At 32.9% G+C, this 12274-nt stretch overlaps 2 protein-coding genes across 3 annotated transcripts; one reads left to right on the plus strand and one right to left on the minus strand.

Moving 5' to 3' along the window:
* The first annotated feature begins 5159 nt into the window (after positions 1–5159).
* Positions 5160–9139, plus strand: Cmtr1 (Cap methyltransferase 1). The gene is made up of 3 exons (XM_033478203.2): positions 5160–5299; positions 6077–8297; positions 8382–9139. The coding sequence occupies exons 1-3, from the start codon at positions 5290–5292 to the stop codon at positions 8863–8865; spliced, it is 2715 nt and encodes a 904-aa protein (XP_033334094.2). The 5' UTR covers positions 5160–5289; the 3' UTR covers positions 8866–9139.
* LOC117224959 (nudC domain-containing protein 1) lies at positions 5199–11757 on the minus strand. 2 transcript variants are annotated; one of them, XM_076526111.1, is made up of 6 exons: positions 11602–11757; positions 11266–11413; positions 10213–11188; positions 9711–10075; positions 8897–9641; positions 5199–8818 (listed from the first exon to the last, which is right to left on the minus strand). In XM_076526111.1, exons 2-5 carry the CDS (start codon positions 11378–11380, stop codon positions 9442–9444), a joined length of 1656 nt encoding a protein of 551 aa, XP_076382226.1. In that variant the 5' UTR covers positions 11381–11413; positions 11602–11757; the 3' UTR covers positions 5199–8818; positions 8897–9441. The 2 variants fall into 2 exon arrangements, with proteins under 2 accessions (XP_076382226.1, XP_076382225.1); XM_076526110.1 differs by having other exon boundaries at positions 11560–11756.
* Between the last annotated feature and the right edge of the window lie 517 nt (positions 11758–12274).

Genomic DNA, 12274 nt, shown 5'->3' on the forward strand with positions numbered 1-12274 from the left:
ATGGTGTCTAATTAAAAAAAATTTTTTTATTATCGTTTCTATAAGATATGAGCCGTTTATTTTGAAAGTGGCATAAGTCACTTTGTTTTTAAGTCGATATATTTAAGGGTTTGCGTTTTAACACGTTTAAAAATATGGATGCTAACTTTCGAGAAGATTTACTTGTATTTGTTATCTCAGGATACTGATATTTTTCTGAGCATAAATAATTTCGTATAAACATTAAAAAAATCACCACTTTTCATTATGGTAAAGTGACTTATGCCACTTTCAAAATAAACGGCTCATATGTTGAATGTGGTTCAGAATGTGTGAACTACTTTCCGTGAGACATCTTTGCATCCCTATACATGCGTCATCTATTCCACTCATTGCGTAACTTATTTTCCTGTCCACACTGGGTAGGACGCAACAGCACTGCAAACCGATCCTCGGAAAAGACAGTTCTGATTATGATGATTCCTGAATATGTAGCAGAGCGTAGAGGTCCCAAAATACTCGGCCCTTTTCAGGGCCCCAAATCTATACAAACAGAAAAGTTCGTTCTTATTCAGAAATCTGGTTGGCACATGGTGAGGCTCTAATAAAATAAAATTTTCTATATAACCCAGCCCTACAAAGATCACGGTTATTTCCTTATATTCCTAGTTTCGTTGTAGATCGCGGATCGAAATTTCAATTAAACGTTTTGGTATTGTTTAACATAGCTTTTTAATCTTTCTGACGGTAAATTGTTCCACTCTCCAATAATTGTTGACACTAATTCTACAAGACTGTAAGTTTGAAAACTTTTTTGTAGGTAATTACTAAATAAAAGATTTAGTCTTTATAAAAGAATATAAATGTAAGTTTCAGTTCTGTTAATTCAATTTTTTTAAATAAAAATCGTACAAAATTGCGAAATTATTCACTGCTTCCGAAACCCCTTCTCGTAGAACATTGATTGCTGGCCGTCATAATTGACAAGTATTGGAACGTTCGAATTAAATAAATTTTCTTGATTCGTATACTATAAACTATTATCTAAAATGTAACATACGGGTTTTCAAAAATTTTAATAATTTTAGAAATGATCACCGTTTTGGGTGCAGCAATGGGCGAGCGGATGTAAAACTGTGAGGGCAGCACTGTTTAGCTGTGAAGCATCATCCAATCAGAGAAATGCACTTTCTCTACCAGTCCACTTTAAACCGAGCACATTGCTCCCACATGAGCTTGCTAAGAGAAAGCACTACTATATCACTGTATATACGTATGGTCTAAAGTCTGTAAGATAAAACGTGCCCTAATATTACAAACGAGGTACACAGAATACTCGATCCTTATTAAGAAGCTTAAATTACTGAAATATTGGTAATGATCAGCGCGATTTCTGAAGTTCAAAGACCCATTTTTGGGTGACAAGTTAGGCTCTCAGGCAACCAATCTCTTTACACCGTGTGAAGCTAGCTCACCATATTAACCAATATTAATGAAACATAGCTCAAAAAATTGCTTTTTAATTGCCTATAATTACTCGCCAATTAGTTTTGATTGCTCACTTATTCTTTTCGAGAAATATCCAAAAAACTTCTTGAGGCGCCTAGTGACTTTTATGAGAGGCTGGGGACTTTTAAAAATAGGAAATTTCTGAAATAATGCATAAAACGTGCTGTATCGCCTACCAAAGAATTGCTCTTTAGTTTCTGATTATTGTTCTATATCTACTTATAATTGCTTACTTTCACTTTTCAAGAAAAAAATTATCATGCAGTCTCGACTCCTTGAAGTTGGCCGACGATACACGCGAAGTTAGTCGAAGGTATAAACCCGTCGTTACAATTCGATAAGTAGAATTTGAACTGTCTCATCGTAGAATATCGTAAACAATTGTATTTTTTATTGTTCCTTATCGTTCCTATTTTAGTATTAATTCCTTCCACAATAATGTTCATGATAGCTATGAGTTATATCGACTCAACGATTGTCCCCTATTTCATTGAACAATGTATTAAATAACTTCCCCGCTCATTACTGTCCTGCGATTAGTTTTATTTGCTCTCTTCATCATTTCATGAAATTCAAAAACAACCAAGCTGCCAGTTCTCCTTTCTAGGCTAGATTAGACTAACACATAGAAGATGTTTAATATCGCGGAGCGATGTTTTCAACAGTTGCCCTTTCCTTGCTCCTCCTTTTTCTTGAATTACATTTAATGGTTCCCCTATAGTTCTTTTGAAATTTCCAAAATACTACTAATTATACTAATATAATAATAATATAATTATATAATTATTATTATAATAATATAATTATACTAATTATAGAAACGTATCCACGTAAACACATTGCACCGGCCAGCAAGAAAATGTGAGGATTGTAAAAAGATTCTATTGTTCCTTACGTTAAATTTAATTTATTAACAATTAACAAATGCATTTTCAATACATTTACATTGCTAATGTAAATAGCTAACGTAAAACACATTTAAATTACTTGTTTACCTCGCTAATTTGAAATAAAACTAATCAAGAGACCAACATCAATAGCAACTTTGAAAAAATGACATTACACTGTATGTGTCAAACATAAGAATGTCTTGCCCGAGCGTGAAAAAATCTACACATATATATTCTGTCCTCTATACTCTACAACAGTACTCGGAATAAGACTGCAGACAACATTGATACCGAAAATTGATTTGAAAAATAAATCTTTTATTAAGATTATGGGAAAACATGATTTTTACGGACGTTCAGACGTGCTTGGCATATTACATACTAACATCTACAAGAAGATCAGACGTAACTATTCGCATCGCAAACGATAACCGGGTTATTTATCCTTAATTGTTTCATTAGTAGCTAAAGGAGGTGACGCACATAGCCGAAATTGACTTATTTGAAGGTTCCATAGTTCGAATAGTTTACAGATATGTTATCATGTGTTATCATCCTTTCATAGATGCGCTGGTCAACCGTTACGAACCTTCGTTTTGTTTGACCAGAACGACCTCCGAAATCGTAACGCATTCGTGGATGCTCTGGTCGTCAACCTTCGGCTTCTTTTTTTAACAGAATATAACTGAATTTCTCGATCCGGCCCACTACATATATGCCGACCATAAGATCAAGAATCGTGTTAGCTTTAAAGGTTACTGTGTTTGAAAAGTGTGGTGGGCGAAGTACAAATACAAAAATCCTGTGCACAAACCCTTTATGTTACCTGTCGTTTACCGTTGCTTATACTAAAGATCTCGGTCGCAAAAGTTGCACTATGCATAATACACGTGTACATGGAACACGCGTACCGTGTATTAAGAAATTCTAAATTCGTGTTTCTGATACACGTGTATATGAATATTTAAATAAAATATTTCGTTATTGGAAAAAATTCAATTTGAAGATCACGAATAAATATTGGAATGACCATTGCCAGTTCTCTCTCTCTCTCTCTCTCTCTCTCTCTCTCTCTCTCTCTCTCTCTCTCTCTCTTCTCGAATAAACGCGTTGCTGAGCGCCAAAGACCCAGCGATCCGCAAACGGCATTCAATGTAAGCAGATGAGGAATCACGCACGAAAGAGTTTTTCCCAATGAAAACGAATCCAAACACGACATTATTTGGACTTTCTTCAATGATATTATCATTTTTTCCTGATATGTGTAATAAAAATGGGTATCTGTGCATTAAGAATTACATGGGTTAAAGTTTGAAACCGTTAATTACACGTGTAAATACACATGAAATATACAAACAGTACTCACGCATACTCGCTGCCGTGATATGCGACCGAGCGCGCTCATAAGCGACGCGTGATGCGGTCGTATTTAAATAATTATAACTTTCAAATTGGTTTCTAGAGTGAAATGATCTTTTCGCAGCTATTTAAAGGAAACTGTATAGAAAATATGCCTTTTTGCTAGAATACGGAGTCTGTGGGAATTCCGAAGTTATTCTCTGTAAAATATAAGGAATTTTTTAAATTTGTCACGTATCAATAAATGTTACTTTTTTAAATATATTATTGTTAGTAATGACTAAAAAATATATGCTTTCTTATTAGAAAGGTATGATCTTTATAATACATACATAGATAGAGCAAATAAAAGTCGATATAAAAATTCTACCCGTATTTTTGAACATTGTTTTTTATAAATTTATTTACATAGATACTGTTATTCAACAATGGGCTGTACAAAGAAATGTTCCTTTTTTTTCAAATACGATCGCTTTTAATTTCTTTTTAATCGTTTTTTTTCATTTCTTTCATTTTCTCGATTAACGGAACAGTTTGGCATGGGTAATAATAAACGTGTAAATTGGTATACATACTAGCTGTTGAGGATTGCCCGGCCGAGGTTTATGACGGGTACCATGTGCCTTGTGTCCTTAATGGCTAGGGTGTGGGCCTGTCACCCAGGCCCAGGATTTTCGAAACGGTATTCTTTCGTCCGTACCAAGGCACGTAGTTGACAATTATTTATCGTCTATTGTTATATACTGCCCAATTGTATGCATGCGACGATGCAAGGAAATATAATGAAAGAAAACATTTCGCCAGTTTCGGAAAGTCTTTAATTGCTTTGCCTAAATTGGTTCGGCTCGACGAAGAAGCGTTCGAAGCTGTCATAAAAGAAAAGAGACTGCCCAATGCAGAAACGATGCAGCCATCGCAACCAATGCAGGTATCGGTAATCGTTTTATTGTTTGCCTCGACACCGTATTTCACCGACATTATTTCTATAGCGAAATGACCAACAATTGTTTGCATCTTTTCTCGTTTCCATTAACTGTTTCGCTCTACCCCGACGACATTAGCTCGGGTAATAAAGTAATAAACATAGATAGCTAGGTCTTCAGCAATTGTACCTGGCAGCGTCCATCGGTGGGGGGTGCTATTCGTCTCTCTACCGTTGGCAGCGCTACGTATATATATAGAATTTGTTAAAAGTTACAGCAGAACGTCTGAGTGTCTGGTGTTAAGCAGTGTCAAGTGTTACTCTTACACCTCGTCTGTGCTGTGCTGTGTTGATACGTGCTGGTTTTCTTGACAATTTATTTATACGAAAAGTACTAGCTCGAACAAGTTATATTTTTATAAATAGTGACATTACACAGAAAGTTACCAATTTTTCAACGATCGAATCACATTCTCGTTGTTGTGGTTATATATCCAAATATAACCTATAATAACAGCATAATAAGCAACTGTTAACTGTTTGGATTAATTGTTCATACTTTTATTCACATTGATTAACATAATTTTCGACATTTCGTCAAGTAAAAAGTTCCACAAAATTTCTGCCAACATGAAAAGTCGTAAGTAATGCTTTTTTTTCTTCGGTTTTGTAACGCATCTTTTTATAAATTTCTGCTATTATTGATAACTTTTTCATTATACCTATGGCTGGAAAGAAAAAGGCTTTATGTCATATGTTTTCACTTTTGAGATATTGTCACATCAATATTATCCATCAAATTTGTTTTCATGATTCTTTTCTGACAAATACTTGAATCCTATATTGTGTACTGCTCAATTAATACATAAACTGACATTTTTTGAAATTGTTACATGCTGTGTTTTTCCTTACAGCCTCAGATATTTACAATGAGGAATATATATCATATTTACAATGACACCTTTTAAAACTGTATAACTTTTTAAAAACTGGTCTAAATGTCTTGAATTCTTCTGTAAATGATAGAGGGATTAGTTCATTGTAGAATGATCAAAATACTTTTTTTTACTTTTGCTATTACTTGGAATAAAAAATATAAAAACATTTTTTACTTTTAACTCTTTGCATAACTCTTCTTTAACTTTTTGCACTCGAGTGTGAGTCTGAGGTACTACAAAAATTATTAATCACGTTCAAAGATAATTATTCTATGATCATGCATAAAATGCACTTTGTCTCATAAAGCAGAAATATTATAAGTCAGAAAAATTATTTTGAATTTACAATTAAAATGGCTTTCAAGTGCTAGGAATTAATACAGTTATACCATTTTAAAAGGTGTTGACACAGTGTTTTGCTCCTCACTGCATATATTTACATATACATTTATATTATTTACAATAAATTAATTTTTCAGATTCTGATGATAGTGATTTTGATGTTTTGGATAACGAAGATAATAATTCTGAAATTTCTGACAAGGAAACTATGGAAGAAAAGGAGGTGCATCCACATAATGCTGATAAAAGAAGTAAAAAGTATAATAATGATACCTCTGTAGATGAAAGTTCAGATTTAAATGACAGTGATTATAATGAAAATTACTACGAAAACTCAGATGAGAAAAATGATCCTCAATCGAGCTCGCTTAACATACGTAAAAATTTATCGTATGAACAGGATTCGGCTGGTGAATGCAGCAGCCAAAATTTACAAAATAGACACACAGATGACACAACATCTAATTCTAATGATGAACAAGATGATTTAAAAACAACTGGTATGGGATACATGGTTCCAATTAAACGACAGAAGATCGAAACAAAAAATATAAATAATGAAAGCACTCTTGGCGAAGTTAAAATTTACAAGGAAGAACAGCCTTGGCATGGCCAAAATATAGCTAAAAAAATGATGGCAAAGATGGGATACAAAGGTCATGGTCTTGGTAAACAAGAGCAAGGTCGCTTAGAACCTGTAGAAGCAGCTAAACAACTTGGCCGCAGAGGTTTTGGACTTCATATACCAGGCCTTGAAGCTTTTGGTCACAAATGGAATCCTTCAGAAGAGAAAATATCAGTTAGAGAACCTATGGAATGGTTGGAAAATTCTCATAATGAAATGCCAACTTTTGACAAAATGAAATCTTGGTTAAAGAAGAGGCCTAAAAAACTTGTTATAGATGATGAAACTCAATTCTGTGATGAAAATATAGTTACATACGTTCTTAAGGCAAAGACTATATTTGATAAATTAGATGGTGTTGAAATGCGCCGTGCAAGAACACGTAGCAATCCTTATGAAACTATACGTGGTGCATTTTTCTTGAATCGAGCCGCAATGAAAATGGCAAACATGGATAAAGTATGTGATTTTATGTTTACTAAACCAAATTGCCTACAGAAAGATGAATTACTTTATTTCGCGGACGTGTGTGCTGGACCAGGTGGTTTTAGTGAATATATTTTGTGGAGGAAAAAATGGCATGCAAAAGGATTTGGATTCACCTTAAAAAATGAAAATGATTTCAAATTAGCTGACTTTTATGCTGGGCCTTGTGAAACATTCTATCCATACTATGGACCAGCCGATGATGGCAATGTTTATGATCCTGCTAATCAAGAAGCCTTCAGAGAACTCATCATGAAATATACCAATCATAAAGGTGTACATTTCATGATGTCTGACGGAGGATTTTCAGTTAAGGGTCAGGAAAATATACAAGAAATATTGTCAAAACAATTATATCTTTGTCAATGTTTGGTAGCACTGATGATCGTAAGAGAAGGGGGCCACTTTGTTACAAAACTGTTTGATATCTTTACTCCCTTCAGTGCTGGAATAGTTTACTTAATGTATCGTTGCTTTGACAAAGTTTGTATTTTTAAACCGAACACATCTAGACCTGCAAATTCCGAACGATATTTAATATGTAAAAGGAAAAGGCCAAATATAGAATTCACTATACAATATCTCAAACACATTAACGAGATACTTTTAAAGAACGATGAAAATAACGACGTTAGAGAAGTAGTAGCCTTCGAAGAATTAGTCGGAGAAAAGCAATTTTTAAAATATTTAATTGACTCTAATAATGAGTTAGGAAGAAAACAAATAACAGCCCTTCGAAAAATTGCCGCATTTTGCGAAGACACTACTCTCGTCGAACCAGAACAAGTTACCATGCGGAGAGACTGCTTGAAGTATTGGGAGATTCCAGACAAAAGTAGAACGATGCCAATACGCATGAAACCTCAGGAAAAATTGAGAAGCCTTCTTGGAGATCCTTCATTCCTTTCCAAACCTCCAATAGTATTAACAAAAGAAACTTTAAAAGACATAGTATCGAAAAAACCGCTCGAATACTATTGCGTACCTTGTGAAAGTGGGAAAGAAGAAACAATTGCTACATTTTACCTGAGTTTGGGAAGGAGCAAAGTGTATCGTTATGTGAAAGGCTGTTGGGAAGACATTAACAATAATAGCATACAATTGCCTGCTGGTACACTGATATATGGAGAACTGCTCCATGAAATGACAAAGCAATCTCGGTATCAGCGTAAATTACTAGCATTACACATTATAGACGCTTACTTTTTGGGAGGAGAGAACGTTAGTAATGAACATCTACGAAAGAGGTAAGAAATCAAATCTACTACATCATTATACATCGACGGTACCTTTTTCGATAAAGCATAGAACTGATATAAAACATTTTACAGGCATACGCTCGCAAAGAAATTTTGTGAAGCTTTGTGGAATCCTAATGGAATTCGGATACGTACCAAAGACTTGTTCGCATTACGTTTAAATATAAGGGAAAAACTGTGTGTGCAAAAACGTATAATGAAAAATGGTCAACCAGTTTTAGCCTATGAATTGTTGAACACATATTCGGATGATCATTCTTTCGAGAAGCCATATTTTGCAATAAACAGCATACTGTTTTTAAAAACCATTGCAGATCCATGGACACTAAATTTAAGCTCTACATATTCACAACTGTACGTTTATAACTCTAAAACACAGTTAAGTTTGTTTATACAGGACAAACCACCCGAAGCTAATGCGAACTTCATTGAAACCTTTACCACTCGTCTTGTTTGGTATTGGCCTAAAGATGAAACCATTTCTATGGAAGATCTTGTAAATTCCATCTCTGAAAGGTGTCCAAATATATATATAAAGGACGACATTAACTGTTAATTTTTATATTATAATGTAATTAACTACTCACTCAGAGATTCAACTTTGATGAACGATCCTTCAGTATTTATTCTACAGTATTTACTGAGAGTTACTGTTCTCGTACGTATCTGATGGATAATTCATCAAATTGTGTCATGCAACAATTGTACGATATAAAGTTTAAGAATTAGAATTTAAGTTAAATATAATATCCTGTAAATACATACATTGCATATCGTGTGCAATCAATGACAGTCTGAATAAAAACATTGACCCTATTATATTGTTTTAATAGAGCTGTTAATTTATTTAACCCTTTGCATTCGAAACCATTTTAACTCTAAATCCAATAGTTTTCTACTCTAAATTTCTCAAGTCTAAATAATAGCTCTCTGATTTAGATTGTTTGCGTTTTATATGACTTACTGCATTTTTATGCATGCGAAATTAAGTCTTGTGACTTGTACAACATTCGCACATTTAACAGTTCTTTAAATTATAAATAAATTTCACATTGTTAAACTCATTTTAGGATGTGATAGAAGAATTTTTGGTGATGCCTCACAGTCACAACTCGAGCACAAAGGGTTAATTTCAGAAGCAGATATCTAAACGATATAATTTATTTTTAGTAAGTATAATTAAATATTTGTTTGTAGCTGTAGCTCCCATAATAGGAAGTGCTTCAGTTCCTAAGTCTACAATCCATTGTTTTTCAACTTTAATAGTTAATTCAGGCCTTTTGTATAAAAAAATGTACCTTGTGTGTTCCAGTATGGCCACATATGAACCATCTAGAAATATTTTAAGTTAAAATCTTTCAAGTAAAGCAAAATATATCTATGTAGTAGTTGAATACTTACCATCTGGAGAAACGCAGAATTTTTTATTTCGTTTACTTGCTTCAACATATCCAAAACCAGGAAATGTGTAATAATGTTCTATATCCCATTTAGTGTCATCAGCATTACCAGTAACCCATAAACAACTATCATTATCGTGTCTGAGACATATTGCTTGGCCAGATTTTGTTTTGTATGTGAATAACACATGGTTATTTGTTCCTAGCATAGCTAAATGTGTAGTCTTTTGCATAATAAGATCAATTCTCTGTAATAGATTGTCTTTTCCTTCAAGATCACATTCCTCAAGTTGTTCAGAATTAAATCCTATGCAAGGTTGACCATCCTGCTTGCTGTCTGTTTGATCAGTGCACAAATGTGCTAGCCTGTATAAAAGACAAAAGAAAAGTTTAGAAAATACAAAATTAAGCACACATGGTACTAAAGAATACTAATTAAATTGTTTGTTCATAGAATATTTCTCTGAACTCCAAGACAACAAATATTAATCCAATATTGGCACCTGGAATGAATTTCAGCAGCCAGTGCTTCATTTGATAAATGTTCTCCACCAGTGTCACCTTTAATTAGTTCACTCCATATTAAACCACATTCGTGCTTAAATAATTCTAATTTAAAAGTATCATCTTCATATTTCCATGTTGTTAAGTGTTCATCTAATCTATGTTGGCTTTGACCTTGTATTAATACAATACCATTAAGTGTTACTGATAACTCTAATGGTGTTACATGTACTTTAACATCTTTTTGTTGTTCTTTATCTATTTTAATCCAAATAGTCAATGAATCTTCATCTTGAGACCAACAATACCTTGGAATTTTTATTTTGGCTGTTTGTGGATCATCTTTACTATCAACAGATTCTAGCACTTTTGGATGCTGAAATGTAATGTAATCTTGACAAATAGAGTGAAAATATTTGCCAGTATCTTCTATATGTACATACTCAATAGCACCATTTATTTTCAAAGCTTCTTTTTGACTAAATTCAAAAGATTCTAATGCATCTCCTGTATTTTTCTGTGTATATGTTAATAGTATCAGATTTGTAAATTTTTTTTCACCAACATTTTTAATGTTGCATAATGCAACTATAATAGTTGATGTTGCATTCACATATCTTGCATCTAAAATTACTCCAGGTTCTGTATCACTTATTGGAAAAACTTTAATATGCTCTTTATCCTCTATTGATAATATATTTACACAATCCCCACCATCAGAAATTACCACAAAATTACTACTAGCGAACACAATTGATGGATTGTATAATACATTTTGTATAGTTGTATTAGTATCATGTATTTGATGTAGCTTTTCTAAAGTACCGTTGTTTCTGAGTCTCCAAACTAACCATTTATCATCTATGAACCAACAGGATGCATCGTATGGATTTTTAAATAAATGATTATGAAATGCAAATAAATGAGTTTCCAACAGAGAATCTCGATTTAAAGTTAATTCTAATCTGCGCACATCTGTAACGTTTTTAAATATGTCTATAATATTATTATTTCTTGTGATAATGTGATTTCCATCATTAAATAGTACTTGCCTGCATTTAATTCTATTTCAGTAGCAACAGGAATTTCATCAGTACAAAGTTGATACTTTTCGAATTTTGAATTTGTTAGGCTTTTTTTAGGACGTAATTCAATAACTTTTGTCATTTTATATCCTTATTCCTATCCGCATTGCTTGAACTGAAAAACAAAGGAAAAGGTCACTCAAGTATAATTACTTGTGCCTTACTATGTTTTGAATATACAATCTAAGATATTAATTTAACAATTTAACAACATTGTATCTTTAATAACAATTCATGTATTTTAACATATAACAATGAAACCTTTTTAACAAAAATCAAGACAAGCCACCCTCAATTGTTTACTTGGGATTCACTCTGATGTTTATGATTGTGATCATCATGATAGTCTCTGTCTTTATCTACTCTACTCTCTACTTTAGCAAAATAATATTAGACTGTAGCTAACAACTGTTAATTAGACTATACATATACATATATAAGTATGCAATACATAATTCTTATTCTGCATAAATATTGAAATTTCATACAAAAAATACTTAATTTCTCAAGTTTTTGTTATAAAAATAAATCAATTCCTATTTATATAATTTTTGTTTCCATGTATACATGTAACTTTTGAAAATTCCAATTTTGTATAATAAAAGTCATGATTTAATATTTGATCATGTTTGAATATCTTATATTCATTATGTAATAAAAATAAATATAAGAATTCTTTATTACATTGTATATACATACATAGTAACATATGTAAGTACTTAAACAGAGTGAGACCTACTCCTGCACGCTTTCCTTACTCTCTACGCTGGCACGTACATCCCTACCATTTTACTTTGCATCCAATCCGCAGTGGATCCTGTTTCAGTATTGAATCGTCAGCTAATTATAGTCAAGAAAATTTCTATATCAATCCCCGCTGACGGATCAAGCTGCGGCCTGGAGGTGTGCAGGAATAGGACCCACTACTAGTTTCTTCTAGTGATTTTAATTTTTTTTTATTTTATAATGCATACTT

Source organism: Megalopta genalis, chromosome 13 (assembly GCF_051020955.1).
Source record: "Megalopta genalis isolate 19385.01 chromosome 13, iyMegGena1_principal, whole genome shotgun sequence".
Classification (NCBI taxonomy): domain Eukaryota; kingdom Metazoa; phylum Arthropoda; class Insecta; order Hymenoptera; family Halictidae; genus Megalopta; species Megalopta genalis.

Excerpts from the sequence above, each read along its gene's own strand:
- LOC117224959 (XM_076526111.1), bottom strand. The coding sequence starts at position 11,380 with ATGACAAAAGTTATTGAATTACGTCCTAAAAAAAGCCTAACAAATTCA. Across the intron at positions 11,189-11,265 it reads TGAAATAGAATTAAATGCAG|ATGTGCGCAGATTAGAATTA; the intron begins GCAAGTACTATT and ends AAAACGTTACAG. Across the intron at positions 10,076-10,212 it reads GCTGCTGAAATTCATTCCAG|GCTAGCACATTTGTGCACTG; the intron begins GTGCCAATATTG and ends TCTTTTATACAG.
- Cmtr1 (XM_033478203.2), top strand. Across the intron at positions 8,298-8,381 it reads AATGAACATCTACGAAAGAG|GCATACGCTCGCAAAGAAAT; the intron begins GTAAGAAATCAA and ends AACATTTTACAG.